Source organism: Pieris napi, chromosome Z, assembly GCF_905475465.1.
Source record: "Pieris napi chromosome Z, ilPieNapi1.2, whole genome shotgun sequence".
In the NCBI taxonomy this organism is placed as follows: domain Eukaryota; kingdom Metazoa; phylum Arthropoda; class Insecta; order Lepidoptera; family Pieridae; genus Pieris; species Pieris napi.
The window spans coordinates 4,673,615-4,693,861 of NC_062259.1; the positions used below are offsets into that span (position 1 = coordinate 4,673,615).

The following is a 20,247-nucleotide window of genomic DNA, read 5'->3' on the forward strand; positions in this document are numbered from 1 at the left end:
TATAGATTTAGAGACATACAAGAGAAATATTTTTTGAAGTAAAACTTCTTTATCGACGTATGGGAGAAATTTTGTAGCAAATCGTCACGTTTTTCGGTTACGCGCATCTTTTTCTTGTTTCTACCACGGTTGATCCGAAGAGTTTCGAAGCCATTAATAACAAAAATATATAATAACGATAACAATGATAGTAATAATTCTATTACAATTAATAAAATTCTGTAATAATCTTAGTAGTAATAAGTTAAAATCAAATAATTGTATTTGTATTCATGTCAATGACAATAAAAGCCTTTTGTTAAACTTTATCTAATTTAACTTTATTAAACCAATTTCTGTAAAGTTGCATATAGTAGATCATTTTTCGAAAAATAAGGTCATAAAGAAGTTTCACATCTTACGTGTGTACACTAGTACACGCATACATTTTTTTTATTTTTCAATTATATGCATGCATGACGCCATTTACTACAAAGCATCTACTTTATATGTTGTTCCGTATTTTATTTATTGTCTTACCAACAAACTCGTTTGTCTATTGTGAAGATTTTTTTAAAATTCTACTTTAATTAAATCAAGCATAAAACCTAAGACAAGCCTTCTTAAATACTACTGAGCCAATTTCTACAAGCACCACGCTAATTTATAAAGTAGCATACCTTCGCCTCCTGCCATGCCATGCCATGTTAAAAGAATAAATATGACGAGTAAATGGCTATTATGATTATTATAAAATCTACTAAATTTTAAGATGCAGGCATGCTATTTGCCTTGAACGATTTTGCTTTGCTAATGATATAAACAAATTGATATGTTGAAAAATCAGACTTCAAAATCTTTAAACTTAAAATCGGCAGTAATGTACAGTAATCTATACTGTCTAATGAAAGAAATATAAATTGATATGTATTGTTATTAGGTATGACGTCCAAGCTTTTTGAAGCCAGTTGAAAAAAAAGCTCCTATGTCATACTAAGAACCTTTATAATTCTAATTGAACCAAATTTCAGAAATTGTGTGTGACTAGAGGTGACGTAAGCGGGCCATAAACGGACCGCATATTGCAGTCAAGATCAACTGCAATATGCGGACGCAAAAATCTGCAGTTTCCATACTAAATTCATATACCCAATACACGGACCGCTCGAGCAGTTCCTGAGCAAACCGCATATTGCAGTCGGTCTTGACTGCAACATGCGGTCCGTCTATGGCCCGCTTAAGGGACTCTTTTTTAATCGATTTTTTTATTGTAATATAATGTTAACATACCTCTTCATCTCTTATGTCTTTAAGAGTATAGGAGACAACAGTTATACCCATGTTTATAAGATCACTGGAGGCAACTTCAAAGACCTTAAATAAATTAAAAACACATTAAACATTCATAATATAGAGGAAATTAAAAAAAAAACAAAGTTTACAATAAATACGCTGACCATACAAAACATACTTTTTTTGAAAATATTTTTCTATCCTTATAAATTTCTTCTACTGTCATTGACCCCATAATAGCACGCTGATGACCTTCTAGAGTCACAAGGGCTATATGTTGAATTTCTTGCTCTGATTTACCCAAGAACTGCTCACAGGCAGATAGAAGCATCTCAGCATTCTGACCTTGGATCTTAACCTGTAATTATAAGAATAAAAAATTAAAAACCTTATAAACGAACAACCTGAAATTTTTTTTAGAATGACAAGTTCTACCTATGGCTAAGTTCAACAAAATTGTCAGTTAAAAATAGTTTGAGCCTGATTTTGATTACTAGCAATGTAAATATTAATTTTTTTAGATCTATATATAATCTTTACACTATACATTGATTTTACTATTGCTCAGAAAGTATGCAATCTATTAAATTTAATAACACAATATATACAATATGGGGGATTATTACATATAAATATTTTTATAGGATTAAAAAATAATCTAAAACATCTGTCTAGCCTACGACATTGTCCTTTGCGGACCATTAACATAATTAAGGTCAGAACAATAATAGCGATGACTAATGTAAAATGATTACCTGTGCGATGCCAGTCACAGATATAGGCACACCCTGAATTGTATAAACTGTTGGAGACTCTACTTGCAGGGTCATTGTGTTAAGAGATATTCTTTGTACACGTTGAATAGCTGGCCAGACAAATGCTCGACCACCCGGTACCAAAAGGGGCTTGGAATAACAGCATCCTAAGTAAAAGATAAGGTTATTAACACATACCACACCTCTCAGCATATCAAATATGAACTAATTTAAATGCAAAGCATCCTTTATAAATGAATTGTTAAAAATTAATAAAAATTAAAATTGATATATATTATGTTAGAAACAAATCGCAACTCTGAGGTTAATTATAATAATTCGCAGTTAAGGCATTGAAATGAAGCATTTAAGATGATTAATGAGTAGTATTTTAAATACAACCTCCTTACTCACTAACTTACCATGACTTATATTTGTATTAAATTGTTTTTCTTTAAGGGCAAGCAGATGCCATTTAGATAAGGCACATCTTTAAAGATACCAATAAAATGCTAGTTTTAAATCAAAGGACCTCGGGTTTATAGAAATTGTGTATTATCAAATAAACCATAAAAGGAATAGTTGAAATGAGAAGTCATCTAAAAGAAAGCTGCATGTACTACTACCCTTTATTTAGTGAAATTTATTTTTTTACATATTTTATTAGATAAATTACTTTTAGTATTGCAGCGTCTACAGTTTTTTTTTGTTAAATATATCTACTTTTCTTATGTATAATATAGTAGATATGTTGTACAAGTCATGTTTATAATAATGAAGCATAGAAAATTAAGAGTACCTACTTCTTTCCCATTTCTATACCCAAATGTAATAATGTTTGCTTTGTCCATGAGATGTTATTTTTAATATACTGCCCTGCTACTGTCATAAGACAGTGTTATCTGGTACTTATCTAGTCAAAGAGTCTTATGAGTCGTTGTTATGTTCTTATTAAGTGACACCACTTACCAAGACCAGAATTTGTTGATAAGGTTGAATTATTTAAATTACTGTTGTATTTATAACTATGTCCATATATGTGTATGTATAAACAAAAAGTATTTTCCACAACAGACGAACAAAACAAGTGTTACAAATATATAAAAATAGTTAACCCGAAGCAGACAATATATATGTTGGACGTAAAAGTATAACATTACCTACGACTCATACAAGGAAAATCACGCGAAAATTCGCACAGCTCATATATAACAGTAATATCTATAAACTGAATTAGTTCAATTAAATCGTAAATGTATCAATGTTTACTATGATAATATAAAAATAGAGCAAACAATAGCTGTATTAGAGTACCGCAAATTATATACCGCCCAGGATATTGGGCTAGGTAAAGATAAACTTACCCGAAACAACAAGCGCTTCATTAGGACCACAAGTCACAAATCCCCAGGTCATGTTCGATGGTTTAAATATATTCAATTCAATTTAACAAATCTCTAAAAAAAACTAAAGTACACTAATTATTGAAATCAAACATAAATCAAATAATCAAAAAGCGGCCTAAAATAGCAATGGTGGGGACTGGGAACATTGGATTCGGAGTTCGGACACCCGAAACGCCAATCGAAAAAATGATGGATGACAATTGACATAGTAAACTGTTTTGTATTGACATATATATCATAGTATGAAGTATGACTATTTGGACAGATAACAATTATTGGCCTTGGTGTTTATCATAGAATAAAAACTAAACCGTAGAACTGTGTAAAAAGTAAGTAACCTATTATTTTGGGTCTAAACGTTAAATAACACTTGGGTGAATGAGTCACCTTATTTACACTTGTCCGTTTTTGTTAGTGGTCCTTTTAATACAATTAAATAAACTGCGTTTTTCTGATCCTAATCCATTAATATAACAATATCAGTTGATAATATTATAATGACAGGATTTTACGCACGACATTGTTATTGTTTGCATAAAATATAATAATTATTTAAATACATAAGACATTACTGTTAAAAAATATTGTATGTGTAAGAATGAAAGTACTGCTCTCGAGGGAGGATCCTCGACCGTTTAGGTATAACTTGGTTACGGCATTCAGATTATGACGTCATCGCAGTGATTATAGCGGATAGCCCTAGCTTTTCGAGTTGGCTACAACTTACAAGTTAGCTAAACTAAGGAGTAACCCTTCTTAATACACGGCCAAAGATAGATGTAAAATGAAAACCACTTTTAACCATACTAGATTTCTCTCAAAACCGCTAAAAACTCGCTACTCCTCTCTCCTTGAAGCCTGAGATAGCATTGGAATACAGGGCGTTGACATTGAATGACGTTCAGTTTCGCGGTCATTTGGAAGGAAAGGCTAAATTAGTCTGTAAGAAGCTTGGTGTGCTCAGCAGGGTGAGGTGGTACTTCACTGCGGGCCACCACTTGCAACTCTTATAAAGCGCAAATTCCGCCCTACATGGAGTACTGTTCTCACCCATGAGCGGGAGTTCCCCAGTACCAGTTCCTTCTGCTTGACCGTATTCAAGGAAGAGCGAATCGAATCGTCAACGACCAGTTACTTATGGTGCAGCTTGATCCCTTGACAAAATACCATCCGTATCACCTTGACGTCCGTCATTCCATAACTGAGCGATTCTTTAGGCAATTACTGCCGCGCACCACCACTATGTGGAACCAGCTGCCCACTGGTAGTACTGCCCACTGCCCACAAGTATTTCCGAACCAATTCTACTTAGGGTACTTTAAGAAAAGAGCGAACCAAGTCTTAAAAGGCCGGCAACGCACTCGCGAGCCTTCTGGCAATGTAAGTGACCATTGGCGGCGGTATTGCCTCCTATTACATTTAAAAAAACAATCACCTGTTAAATCTTCTATCAACTTTCTTATCGCAAAATTCTCATAATAAATAAATTTAAACAAGACCAAGGATTTTCTAATCAAACAGATTAGGAAAACAATCAAATAAAGAAAACATTAAAGTGTTATATATAAATAAATGATTCAATAAAAAATCTTATAATATGTCAGTTTTATTTGCTTAATCTATTTTATTTCGATTAAGACATACATATTCTTTATACTATAATTCAACAGCTGTTTGATATATATTTTTTCTGATAAAACACGACAATTGACATTGTCTTACCTATTTTTTTACGCATTATTTTCTATGGCCATCATAGATGATAGCCGCTTCGCTTGAAACTTTATTGCGGTTTCTATGCTTTTTTGTTCTATGCTTATTGATTCATCATAGGGATGTGACATTCTGCATAAAAAAATCGATTTTTTTATTAATCGATTATTTTTTTAGCATGAATAATCGATTAATAAATAATGGATTTTTCTTAAAAAAATAATCGATTTTTTTTATTAATCGATTTTTTCCAATTTTTTAAATAAATTTCAAAATAAACACCCTAAATATTTTATTTTTCTTGGTTTTTTAAATTAAAAATAAACAATAGATATTATAAACAAATTAACGTTTAAGAATAATCGAAATTGACTTAATCTCGTTTTGATAGATTTTGATGAATGCTGAGTGTATTCCTTTTCAGTAGCACATTGCAGTATTTTTGTTGTCTTTTTAATTGTAGGTATGTAGTCTTGTGCTGCTGAATAAATTTATTTTACTTTTAAATTATAGTGTTCCGTTCCAACTTGAGTTTTTATAAAATAAACTGCTTTTATCATCCTTTTGATGTTTTACAAAAAAACATCAATGTATCGAGTATATCAATACATCTTCAAAGTATCGCATTGTAAACATCGTTGTGTATCGAATATCCCTAATAGTTCGAGGTCCGGGTTATAAAAGACCAGACATAATGTCGGGAAGTGGCAGATAAAAAATCGATTATGATTGATTTTCAATTATAAAAATAATCGATTAATAATCGATTATTTTAAATATAAAAATCGCGTAAAAAATCGATTTTTACGTTTGAAAAAATCGATTATTTTTTCACATCCCTAATTCATCATAATTTAAAAGTAGTTTATGCAAACCTGTAGAGGGGCTGTTGGGAATATATTTGTTACATGGGTAAAATTTGTTTATGAATTATTGAAAAATAGATATTAGGCCTAGTCGCTTACTGGTTGATTATTATATGCCAGATTTATTTAAGCAATATCATCTAGCTACCAGAGTGATAGCTGTGAATAGGTGGTAAAATTATTGGTGGGCGCTACATCTGGTGGCGTTTTTTCAGTTCATCTCATATCGTTTTGTTCATATGGATATGCAGGCTCTACCTACCGGTGACTGTCAAATAACTGAAAGAAGTTCCCTTTTAGCTGTTATTGATGAAAAAGATGCAATAATGGCTGACCGTGGATTCAATTGTGTTATGCTACGTAATTTTAAAGAAGGGATTGTAAAATAAAAGTCCAAAGTAATTACTGGGTTTTATTGTTTCTTACTAATTGTTATAAATATATTAATTATTATGAAAGGCCATTTTAAAATATTCCACATAAAATTTGTTCAAAACTTTTAACATATCTACTATATAAAAATAAGTCGGGTTTTCCTTCCTGACGCTATAACTCCAGAACGCACGAACCGATTTCCATTTCCACCGGTTTTGCATTCGTTGGAAAGGTCTCGGGCTCCGTGAGGTTTATAGCAAAGATAATTCAGGAAAAATTTCAACAGAAAAGCGGGATCACCAAACGAAATGTTACATAAAACGAAGCCATCTGGTGGCGAAACGGAGTTCGCCGAGTTTGCTAGTGATTGATAAAATTCTTCATCCCTATCCTCATAAAAAATTTCAATGAATTTTGAAAAATATCCAATGTGATTACTTCGTGACAAGATCTGCCTTTCTTCCTTTTAAAGAACCGCCCCGGGACCTCAACTCTACTTTTAATTATGGAAGAGTCCATGTCGAATACATTATTCAGTAGTTTTTACTTGTAAACACCTTTTAAGATTTACTAAATCATACCTAAGATTTACGTAAAAATTTCTGAAAACTGACAGCGTATTGTTGTGGGTCAAGCGATGATAGCGACATCTGCAATTAGCTTTTCGTTTTCTCCTCCATTCTATTCTCTTACGATTACAGATATAAATAATATGCCGTGGCAAACGTTGTTTAGAAGTTTTACATTTCGTAGATGGGTTATAATAAAATGATATAGTATATTGATAACTTTTTGTCTTTAACGCAGCTACAACGGAATCTCTCGAAAAGCAGTATTTGTTCCGGGTTTTTAACACAATATATTTTTTATTTATTTATGTATATATTCTTGACAAACAAAATGTATACCACACAATTGTATTTTTTTATTTGAGCCAGTTACCATTACCATCGCTAAACACTAATAAAACATGCGTAGATCCGGCCAGGCTTGTCGCAGTGAAATGGTCAGTTTAAGTTTTTAATTACAACCAATTTCGTATCAAAACATTTCATCGGCCATATTATGAAGTTATCAATTTTACAGAAACTCTCTAATAGTCCAACGTAAATGCTCAGGTTCACATTAAAGTTGAACTACACGAAGTAGTTACGCCTATACAAACTAGATGGCGCTACGTGTACTAAAATAAACAAATAAACTAAAATGAGGTATTGTTTGTGTCTTGACATTTCCCAAATCAATATAGTCGATATTAAAACAACCCATCGTTCAATAGCAATGAGAGGTAGTATTTTAGTAAAGGTTAGCTTTTGATTCGCGTCTCGTTTGTAAAAGAACAAATACTTACGATAAAAGTTGCAAGTTGCATGGTCTGATAGTCTATACTTTATAGATGATGATTTAATGAACAATCATAAATCGTATCTTTCTCTTCTACATTGCGTCTTTAGTTATCTGTTTACCTCTGAAACCCTATTATCATACTCACGTACGACGCAATTACAGAGCGATTAATGTCATTATGTTTAAAAGATGGTGTCTGCGTCGTCAAAAGCCTTTGAGAAATGAAGTCTATATTTAGTAAATCAATACCAGTCTCATATGAAGTCCCGAAGCTCGGGTTAAGAAAAAAACAGATATAATTTCTACCGAGTATTCCAGCCGGGTCTATAGAGAAATCAACAAACCGTCGCTATCGGGTCTAGTTTATATGGAACTTGGGTTATAAATATGGACATAAACAAATATTTTTTTCTTTGTTAGATTAATTGTATTTTTTGTTCATACTACTTCTCCATTACGACTGATTTCTAACTAAAATTTTAAATATCTTTTATCTTGGGCGATTTCTTTTTTTTTTCTTTGTAATTTCTGTTAAATGTATTCCACTTGCTAAAATATTGTATTCCAATGTTTATTAACACAGTGATTGTCACTAATGAGATAAGTTGAATTTGGTCCTGTAGGGATTGTCTCTTTTGCTGATATATTTAATATGCAGTCATTCGAAATCAAAAATATATATTTAATTTTGTCAGTGCAATTACATCACCGACCATTTCACTGATGGTTTAATCCTCAGGTCCTCAAGGTTAATCATAATAATTGTTTCGCCGTATAACAGAATCCAGTACTTTCATTTCAGACTGAATGAACCAAGCAACTCCGCCGTTGAAATAAATTCCTATTGCAATGAGTAGGATTACCTTTCGTTCATGTAATCAAATCGGTACAAATTTACGGTAGTTATCGAATAGGCCTATAATTACTTAATTAGCAATGGCTTGTATGGTTTTCAGAACAATTAATTGTGTCATTAATATTATAAAAAACACTTAGTAATTATTGTATAATAAATATTATTAAATTGAGCCTGCAACTGCATACAATAAATTGTCGATTTAAAAGTTGAAGGTGCAAGGCGGTTAGTCGGAATGTGTACACCTGCCTCGAGACTTTTAGCAGATTGACAATAAATGCTCTCGGCAATTTAGTGAAATTATCGAAGCCATGAATCGATGTGAGCCGTCGTGGAGGGGTCTAAGACGTGAGGGGCCGCGATTGTAGTGCGGGGCGACGAGGGACGCGGTGTTAGCGCGCAAGTCGTTCTACGTATCGACCGGCCCGGATGTGCATCGAAATGCCGCCGGAGAGATCAACCCACCTTCACACGGAACTACACGACCGCGTTTCAATCGAATACTATGACACGCAGAAGGCACCAAGTGTTTTTAGCCTTCGAGCGCTCGTCTCTGGCCTCGCTCTTAGTCATGTATGCCTTTAAACTTTACTTTTGTCTCAGATACCGTTAAAATATTCATATATGGTCAGATTATTAGTTTGACGTTCGATAATTGCGTTTCTCCAAAGAGTAAACTTTGTAAAATCTGAAGGATAACAATGAACATCTCATTACATTGTTGAAAGACTCAAAACTCTTGAAAGTTCTAGTAATTTAATTAGTTCCTTTAAGTAACAATGGAAAAGCGTTAGGTTTCATAGCTTTATACTCCTATTCGTAATTGTACGTAAATATAACATAATAATAATATATATTGATGAGTGAGTATTTTATTTAATCATCTTCCGTCATTTATCATAAAATTACAATAAAATATATGAAATTTCAAAAATATAAACATTTCATTTCATTCAATGAATTTCAATTTATTGAAACTCAATATCTAGAAATATTTTTTCTCAATTTCAATTTCAATTTTCTATGCTAATTGAAAAAGACTTTGCGAGCTTCTTAATGAACTCGTTTTTATTTTATTAGGTACGGGCTATTACCGGGAACCAAAACCCTTAAAAATGCAAGAAAATTAATTTCCTTCATTTTATATTTATTATAAGGTTGATTTATAAGCCAATAACCTATCGTCTAGACCAGGGGTCTCCAAACTTTCCAGCCTTAGGGCCATACTGATTACTCCAGTAAGTTCCGAGGGCCTAAACCATATGTCATTATGCTTGTTATAAGTTATGTTTTTATCACAAAAACAATAATAATAAGCCTACAACAATGTTATGAGTAGTTAGCCCATGACCATATCAATGTAGATAATTATTCAACATAAAATTAGAATACTTCAGTAAACTAAATTTAATTTGCTATAAAAATATGTTCTTTAAAAGGATTTTTCATGTATGCTAGCTCTCCGCGGGCCGGACAAAATCTGTCCGTCGGCCAGATGTGGCCCTCGGGCCGAAGTTTGGAGACCCCTGCCCTGCGATTCTGTAACTCACTTTTCGAACTCACACAGCGGTTTTCGCATCGGCGGTCGCTCTCAAATCAGTCGTGAAGCAGTCATTTTATGATTTGCATTCTTGCTTGTAGTTAATTGTTTATTAGAATGCCAAATCATAAAATGACTGCTTCACGACTGATTTGAGAGCGACCGCCGATGCGAAAACCGCTGTCTGAGTTCGAAAAGTGAGTTACAGAATCGCAGGGCTGGTCTAGACCAAGGAATTTGAATAAGAAAAGCGAAGATAACTTGTGGAAGGACCAATGGGAACCGGAGTCTCAATGTTTGAATTGTATTGTTATTACGATTAAGGATCTAAGTTTAATGTGTGTAATGAAGACTGAACACCGGAACAGTTGAAGGGAGTATCTATTTCCGACGGAGCTCGGTCATTGACACTGATCCGGAACCACACATGAGCTATTAAGTACAAACAACTTTTATACTTTAATTGATACTGAATTAATAATATCCAATTTCTATTGTTGTTCAATCAATGTGAACGAACCTTCCCAATTTTAATATGACTGCGGTATTATTTTAAGATGCCTTAAGCGATTTTGATCAGTTGGAAAACAACCCTTTGTTTGAGGTAGACGTGATGTGAGCGTCATAATATTCTCTTACACCTACATAATAAATACGGCAAATTAATTAGTTTCCTAGAAAAAACTAGAGAAACCACAGTACAACATCTCATAGCGCTAACACATTAAATACATAATTTAAGAAGAAAGTTTTAATAAACAATTCTTATGCGACTCTTTCTTCAGAGTCGCAGGAGTCGTGAGACAGGTTTATAGGGTTCACTGACACAATGTGTTCGACGCTAAATAAATTAAGAATCGTCAAAGGACTTCTTATGAAGCGCAGTTGCATCATTGTAATAAAAATTCGGCCTAAAAAGTTGGTGCCTTTCTTCCGAGAACGCGGCAAACGAGAAAGGGATTCACAGAAAGGCGCCCGATTCTTTCTTTCACTTGTTTTAAGCGAGGGGCGGCTTCAATAGTTCCGCGTGTATTGAATTCTTTGACAGATTATCTCTATAGGTGCTTTGGAAAACTTTAACTGTGAGCCTAAAAGTAGGTGAACTTATGTCAAGACGTACAACTTAATAATTTATCTAAATTTCTGTGTGTCGCGTGGTTTGTAGTACTCGTTCACATCATCGCCATTACGTTTGAAAGAGAGTTTGTATGAATATTTAAATACCAATGCAAATACTTAGAATTCCTTACGATCACCGGTTATAACAAATTATAACTAATTGACATGACATTTTCTTTTTAAATATGATCCAGAAGAATAAAATTATGTATGTTTGTAAACAGATATTTTCAAACATAAAAGGTCCTGTAGACATTGACCTGATTAGTTTGCTTAATAAATTTTAACTAAAAAAAGGTAACTGTAAAAAATTCTCGGAATTCGGAACATATTTGCATTTTATTTCAAATCACGAAAATCGATTGGACGTGGTTGTATTTCCGTTCGTAGTGTAGAATCGCCCAGCCCTGTGTTTCTTTTTTTGCCCCCCGTGGATTCCAATGCCCCATGTCCAACCTGTAAGTCCAGCACTTTGCCGTGCATTGACCGCGCCACTGAGTGCAAAGCCGTTGGACAAGATACAGTGAACGTTTCGAAGATTCCCGTAAACCATTATCAACGATTTATTTATATTTGCCTCCTCATCCTCTGTTTTAATATCGATTGTGTGTGTGTCTAACGTTTGGCCGATATTAGACTAGAAATATAAGGATAATATAATATAATAACGGCTTAAAATGTAATTGATAATCTGTGAGTTTTCCTTAGTAATATATAGTTAATTACCATTGAAGTGATAGTGTACGAAAACGGTTAATGTATAACTATTCACAGTATTTATATGTGTTTGCTATATTTGTGTCATCGATCATGAGAATAGTGTAACTATTAGATAAATATGTGACGTTTGTTAGAGAAGGATTAAAAGGATCGTTGCGCGAATGAGACAGGACGAAAGAAATGTCGCGGCGCGGCGGCGGTTGCGCGCACGCCGTTCATTGATGGGCAGGCGCCGTGGAGGGATGAGGAGTGGGGGCGAGGAATGCGGCCGCGGCGAGCAATGACCGCGCCAGGGTCGCTTCCTTTACGAGAAGCGCGGGCCGTCGTACTACAGCCGATTCCCCTGCGCCCGCTCCCCCATGGTACAGCGTACTACATGTACATGGCTCTAGCGGCGGCGACGCGCGCGTTTCGATCCGCAGTCCGTTAGAAAAATTAAGTGCGCCGCATTCCGCGACCGTTTCGGTATCTCTATGGAACGTAGATGTCCTTATTTTATTCGTCTTCTTTATATGGAATTTTAATGTACCTTATAATATCAAACACCGATACACCTGAAATAAATTAAGCAAAATACTTTCTCAAAATGCAACAATTGGTTTGACCGTGCTATGCGTTCGTGTTCTACCAAATGTATTCAACGTTTCAGCTCACAAAAAGGCATTCACATTTCCATTTCCCCCATCAAAGACCAACCTATACATTTATAAAATCCAGGCTTTATCGCGGACAACAGAAATTATTTATACAATGAAAAATATATAAATTTTGGTAATTATTACCAGTATTATTGGGCGAATTTTTGCCATACACCAACAAATTCCATTATCCGAAATAATTACGCAGTCCATTATGCCTCAGTGAAAATAGCTGTCGCATCATGACATAATTTAATTAAACAATGTTATTTTACATCGGCATCGTGTAAAATATTAAATTTTCGTAGGCTTAACAACTCTATAGTAGTATTAATGCATTACGGTATTCGTTTTTATTTTATTGAGCAGTTGAAAATTTGTAGACATCATTTCATACAAAATAAGGGAAAACCAGCCAGTACTTCAGCCCCTATGGGGTTTTACCTCAGTGTCTTAATAAATAATTAGTGATTGTGTCCTCACTGTCTTATAGAACATCGTTGTAAGGTTTTATTCGTATTGAAATTGAAGTTACAGTTATTAGTAATAATTACATTTTTATAGAACAATGGCACTGCCACAGTGCAGAGCCGGCATTTTGTTTTATGACTCCTCAAAACACTCTTAATGGTAAGTGCCAAAAGAAGAAGCAGCTACTGGTCTTGGACGGTTCAAGCAGGTCTTCGTCAAATGTTGGCAGAAGATGCTGGTACTGGTGAGCTACTACCCGGAGGAAAGTACTCCATGAGGAGCCGACTTTACGCTTTAGTTGCAGTGGCATTGTTCTATAAAATGATAAAATGTCTAACACACTTTGCACACAGTTTACAATGACTGTAAACAATTAATATAGCATTTATAGAATACAATTTCGACGTTATAATTAGGTTTTCATTTTCACATCAAACACAGGTTGCAAACAATCAACAGACAACAAACCGGCTCTATCCATTTCGATGACAGACAGACGTACATGAACATGAAAACGTATAAGTCAACCTATTATTCTCCCCTCTGTTTGGATCAGGGGTTGAAATTCGTTATCACAATATGTCGATTATCCTCACTATTCTGGTCATTAATTCATGGTATTTATCGCCATGAGAATATTTATTTTTGATAAAATACTTTTTTTATAACGGCTATGTTGTTCGGATGATTAAATTAATCACTACCTTTGAGTCACATATCTAATAAAAACAATGCAGTTGTAATTGACAGACACACAGACAAGACATGTGCTTGATAAGTTCGAACGCACGACAAGATTGAGAATTAACACGTTTAACCAAAATAGTAATATAAGAACTAATATTTATTTCTAACACAAATATACATAAAAAGCAGTACATAAGTTAGACAACGGGGGGCCTTCTCGCTAACAAGCGATTTCTTCCAGGCAACCCTAATATAGAACAATAATAAAAGAAACACCTACAGAGGGTAAAGTACAAAAAGTACATAAACAACATTACTACGTAGTATTGATTATAGCAATAAAGAATAAAAATTATAAATTGAAACAAATTAGATTTTTTTGGTGGCAGTGGACGCTGTATACGATATAATAATCTATTTAGCGCAAATGATTTATTCGGTAGACTTTTAGACGGTAATACAACTACTAACCATATAATTTTAGTGTCATGACAAATTAATTAGTTAGCGAAAGCAACAGGCAACAGAGCTTGTGCGACATCTAAACTTCTCTCGTACATTACGAATGAATTTTCGTAATAATTCCGATAATTCATATATATGTACACAACTCGACCAGAATTCGTTATCATTTCAAAAGTACAAACCTACCTTCTTAGTTCTTACATATTTATGAAACAGGTAATATTAGTTATACAATTAAACCGATTTAATATTGTTCGAAGAATCACCGCCCCCACTCAGCTAAAAAGCGTTTGGTTCATTAATAAAGTCTATATACATGTAATTTCATTTATCCTATTAATGTCGACTAAAACCAGACTAAGCCCTACACTTGAAGCAGTTCACTAATAGTGCAATGAATAATGGATTCAGTAAAACATTGTCAAATAATGTAAAATTTGTGCAGAATCGTTCCGCGGATTGCACTCAACATAATCCACGTTCGTCGTCCGTGCATAACAAGATTGGCTCTTTTCACAATTTAAAACTATGTATTTTAGTTTAAATTAATGTTTTTAAAAACGAACCTCTTTTAATTCTCAAGCATTTTTTTGGTAGGATTTTGCTATGGAGTTGTAGGCATGGCGTTTGCGTAGAGATGTTGGCTCCCTCAGTATTATCTACCCCATGTATCATGGGGAGTGCTCTGATAAATTGTTTGGACCTGTATCATTGGACATCGAGGTAAAATTCGAGATTCGATTCCTTATCACCTTATTAGTGTGTTTTTAAGCAACTTTCAGCCACGTACCACTGCTTTGTGTGCAAAAGTAGCATTCGCTCAAAGCCGCCACACCCGTTAGTCTCCAGGCATAGGTGCCCATGGGCGGCGGTTCATTCTTTATTCAAAGTGCTCTGCTCGTTTGCCTCCTGTCCCATAAAAATATCAAATTAATCAAACATTTCCTGGATCTTAAATAATTATATTATTTATCTTACCAAGAACACACACAACAATGAAGCCTAAAACAAGGCAGATAAAGAAATTTATCCGCTTAGCAGGCAGACTATTGCAAACAATATGTAAATCTGCCGACAGGGCAACAGGTCTCCATTCACGTCACAGGATTAAATAAATGAGAGCCGAGACCAAAGTGTGATAAATGTTTGACCAATTCGCAAAAACTTTAACTATGGAAATTTGGGGTCACTGGCATTCCTGATCAAACCGATGGCAACCGGACGCGGCGAGCTCGGCATCGCGGCGTCCTGCATACTCGAGTTGTACCACAAAGTTGATAAAGCAACATAGCTTGTATGTATGCTTATGTAGTTGGTGTCCCACACGGTGCAATGCGCGACCCTGACGCGCTGCCTTCGGATGCACCGAGCGGCGCAACGTAAACATCATGCAAGGTCAGATCCTACTACGCCTCAACTTTTTTTTAATAAACGCTATACGCAGTACAGGTCGTTATCGGTTTATTGTTTCCAATAGTTCTCGCAGCTTCTGTTTGTATTAAAGTTATAAGATTGTTTATTAAAATATGTTCTTATAATTTTCAGCAAATTTAACATCCACTTTTTCGTAATCGCCTTAGTCTTGAGAAATATTATGATAACAGCTTACAGTATTTTGAGATGCTGATTAAAATGATTCTAAGAAATACTTCTGAAGTAAGCTTATAAGTCTCTTAACGGCTTTTGCGCTTCGAGTACAAATTAATTCTACGTAAGTGTTTTTGATAGAGTGTTTTCAGCTTTGTAATATTTTAAGATATTCCAATAAAGAAAAACGGGAGCGAAATTCCTAACAAATTGGAATTTTCGGTTTTGAACCAATCTGTGATTTCTATCGTTATTCAACTGTATCAATAAAAGAGATAGTTCTTTGTTTCAAAAATGAAACATGGAAACGATTTACTAGGATGTTCGATGTGTAAATAAGTGAAATGTATTTTTTTAGCACATAAAACAACATGACGGGGAATTGAACATAGACAATGACAGCACCTAACTAGCTTTATATAGCTGTTTCGGCACAAGATCATTAACTTATTACATATTATTGAAAATCACTTAATTCTAGGAACCCTGCACGCAAATCACATAGGATTTAATCTACTTAAGCACTCTGTTGAATTGCAATTGGTAATTGTAATTCAACATCCTTGAGAATTTCCAATGGAAAAATTTTCCTTTCTTTCTGTTCACTTTCGGGCACTATAAAAACAATAATTTAACATATGGATTTTGTGAGTATATATTTTAAAGAATGGGAATTAAACTTTGCTATTGTACTAAAAACAATAAAATTTGTTAAACTGAATATTACAAACAAGGACTTAATGGGCCGAGTGTTGCTTGGGGGCGGGGAGAAAACCTTCTCCCGAAAGAAGCACATTTCTATCAGCATTATGTTTCTAAATACCTAATATTACTTTATTTACACGTGGTATAGGCAGCCCTAAAGTTAATCGATTCCTTTACCACTGAAAAGGAAACAGTGAAATAAATAGTAATAATTTAAGTCTCATGAAGGCCACACTACGGTCACGGTTGGGCTTTGGCGTGCGTTGTTTAACCCTGAGATCGTGCTTTAAAATTGCGTTGCATCAATGTGCGCATCAATACTTGCTTCTACAGTGAAGGTATTTTTTTTAATCTAAGCTGATTATATGTCTATAAAATCAAAGTGTTCAATAAAACGAATACAATCAGAGGACACGATCCATACAGCGTAGCGCCGCTATATTATTATTAGTACACACTATGACTATGCTAGATACACATAGATATAATAATCTCTGGTTGCGTGTAGGAGTAGAAAAGCCCCTGAAAGAGAGTCGACTCCCACACACGGCTGCGTCCTTCACCTGACTAAAATAACGAGGCAGAAAAGTACCAATTTATTCAAGCAGGCTTTGAAAGATCGGGAATCCTTTTCAACTTATTATGAACGCCTACACTCAATCTCGCCCATTAAATCATTTCTAATAATAAAATAATTAGTACCAGACAAGTAGGTTATAAACAAGTTGTGATCTTACTAGGAAATTAAATACGAGTTCAGAATGTAAGCTATAATTAAAAAACGATATACAATATTGGAAATAATATATTCATTAAAGACTAGAGCACAGCTGTGAAGTACTTACCACTTTTGTATACTAAATCCATAATTTTGGCATCGTTTGTTCCAATGTTTTATCCAAGGATAGGCTCACTCATTTAGTAGCGCTGAAGAATGCTGCAGGACCAGTTAGGACGCTCAAAGTGGTTCTCATAACTGCGTATAACCATTTTAATTCAAAGTTGAATGAGTTTCAATGTATATCTCCCGCATAGTTGCAAGTGCGTATACACATATATGTATGGACATACCACCCTTAGGCTTATTGTTGTGTAAAAACAAAATAGTGTTTTATTCAAATGAACATAAGTTTTTTTAAAATTGTTTAATAGAACTGTTAGATATAAAATAAGGCTTTATAAGTATGATATTATGGGTACAAAAATAGCGGCTTGAATACTCCTACGCGGCAGCCCACCTAGATTAAATTAAATTCGACCCATTCATATCGCACTCCTACACATTTGGTCTTTATTCAATATATATTCGTATTGAAAATGTATATTTATTATAATGTTTGTTTTTACTCTCACCGCTATTTACCGATATCGCTTTAACTTTGTGCGGTTATGCAAACTAAAGTCTAGACGGTATAATTCTTTTACGCGTAAATTTATAAATTACAAGATAACGGAAAAACGGTATTTGTACTGTACGGTTAATGAGTCGGGATGCTAAATACAGGATATTATTTTCGATCTATATTTATTGCTCACGTATATAATAATATATATGTACCTACACGTACCTACTAGCTGACACGGCAAACGTTGTTTTGCCATGTATGCCATGTGTATCTAGGAAACATTTTTTTAGTTCAATAAATATAACTATCTACTATAATAAAAATAGGGATTTATTGAAAAGAGTTGTATGTATTTTTGTATGCTGTATCGTATTGTTACTATATTTATTATATGTATTAAATACAATGCTATGCTTATAACATGCTAAAGACAGTCTCGCTATACTCACGAAGCGTAACATTAACGCTATAAGTAATTACTACGCATATAAAATTAAGAAAGCCTGAGTGGGTAAAATGCAAAACAAACATGAGCATGATGAAAATGTTTACACGAAGATTCAATATATTCTTAAAAGCCTATATTTCCGAAATGCTTTAGAGTCTGTAATATTATGGCAACACTTTTACTTCACCGGTGCCCTGTCTTGCCACTACAGCCCTCTGAAGTCTGCTGAACAGACGACCCCAACACCCGTTTGATGACAACTGTAGCATTCCACTAATTGTCTTGAGCGCTTTCAGAGAACTAAGGCACAAATATAAGCAGAAAAAGACATGAGTGTTTTGGTGAATTCAACCATGACCTATGCTAAATGTAATTGTTATATTACCTCGGTTATTTGATAGTTACATAATTTGCTTTGTAGTTCACTTTTTACAATAGGTTATTCCACTCGACATATGATATTTTGCTGATATCCCGTTTTTACATAATGAATCTAAATAAATTTAGGTTTCGCATATATCTGTAATTAAATATACGTAACGATGCTTTGAGAGTTTTTTATTAAAGAATTTTGTATGCTGCTTTTTCCTTTTCTTCCGCTTACTCATATTTGACTCATTGGATTGCATATAACTATAATAGTTTCATCATCGGACGTCTAGGTAGAATACGAAATTCCACCCGTATCACCTCGACGTCCGTCGTTCCACAACTGAGCAACGCACTCGTGAGCCCTCTGGCATTGAGAGTGTCCATGGGCGGCGGCACTTAACACCAGGTGAGCCTTCTGCCCGTTTAGACATATACATGGACATAACATTTATTACTAACAAAACATACACACAGAAACACTCAAAATAACTGTTCTATGAAAAAAATAACTGAATCTGATTGCAGTATAATGCTTTTATGCGATCCTGAATCAGTGAGTCTGAAACGATAACGCTTTGAAACCTTCCCCTGTTACAAAAAACGTCAGCATCCTTTCTGAAGGGAAGTCGAAAATTTTAATTTCGTTTCTCCCCCTTGACCGTTCTGTAAATTTCATTGTATGGTTACCTACTTTTCTTTGTAATTTCTACTATTTCATTTATGCTTGCTGTTTAGGTTTCGTTATTCATAAGCAAAACATGTAATTTCCATGCAACCTCTTCTGTTCCACGTTAAAATCTGCTATAATTATTTTATATTATCTATTTCTTATACCTATGTCCTGAAAAATAATACTAATATTAACTTTCTCTGTTTGAATCAATGCTTGAATTGGTTATGAAGTGAAAGGCCTAATACGAACCTTTGATTTATATTTTTATTATTCTTATAAGAAATGATGAAGATAAGGAAAATTAGTAATTTTCCTAATTGGTAATTTTCCTTATCTTCAATTTTCTTCTTTGGTTGTAAGTATTTCCTGCTTCTGATAATCACGTTACACTAACTTTAACCTTCCCCCTCAATAACCACTAATTAAGTTCCCACTACTAATTACGTTCCGTTTTCTGCGCAATGGGTTACCAGAAATTCTCTCCTCTTAAAATTCCTCCCATGATCATTTGTAATATTTATATCTGACTGCTTCTATTGAATTCGGGGTCTCTTAAATAAATGCTTGACATATGTCGGAATATCTGCTAAAAGTTTCGTTAGGCAATTAACAAAAAAAAATCTTCATAATGCATTAATTGTATAATTACTATGAGTTGAGAAGCATGACAATATATTTTGACCTGTATGCTGTGAAGTTTCTCCTTCCCCAGATATGACACTTTGACACGCCATGCTGTCTAAACTTGTGTAACTTATCAAGTTTTGCTATGATAAGTTGCACTGCTCTTTACTGTTATGGATAATTGTGCTTCTGGAAACTTCCCTTTCCTTATAAAACTTCTTTGCAATAGCCCATAGACGAGTAATTATTCTAATTAGCTTAG

At 34.1% G+C, this 20,247-nt stretch overlaps 1 protein-coding gene and 1 long non-coding RNA gene across 4 annotated transcripts in view; both read right to left on the reverse strand.

Annotated features, from left to right (window-relative positions):
• The window catches only part of LOC125062698 (flotillin-1), a 28,337-nt gene extending 13,178 nt beyond the window's left edge, over positions 1–15,159 (reverse strand). The window contains exons 1-5 of one of the 3 annotated variants that reach the window (XM_047668775.1): positions 15,021–15,159; positions 14,797–14,933; positions 2,028–2,194; positions 1,451–1,630; positions 1,270–1,353 (exon numbers count right to left, since the gene is read on the reverse strand). In XM_047668775.1, coding sequence (XP_047524731.1) covers positions 1,270–1,353; positions 1,451–1,630; positions 2,028–2,194; positions 14,797–14,933; positions 15,021–15,046 — 594 coding nt within the window. In that variant the 5' untranslated portion in view covers positions 15,047–15,159. Of the gene's footprint in view, positions 1–1,269; positions 1,354–1,450; positions 1,631–2,027; positions 2,195–3,391; positions 3,609–14,796; positions 14,934–15,020 lie in introns of those variants that run through there. The other 2 variants (XM_047668776.1, XM_047668777.1) reach the window with 2 other exon arrangements.
• A 3,252-nt stretch (positions 15,160–18,411) lies between these two features.
• LOC125062701 lies at positions 18,412–19,040 on the reverse strand. Its single transcript, XR_007119312.1, has 2 exons — positions 18,702–19,040; positions 18,412–18,616 (listed from the first exon to the last, which is right to left on the reverse strand). It is a non-coding gene; the product is annotated as an uncharacterized LOC125062701 (long non-coding RNA).
• Positions 19,041–20,247: the final 1,207 nt, after the last annotated feature.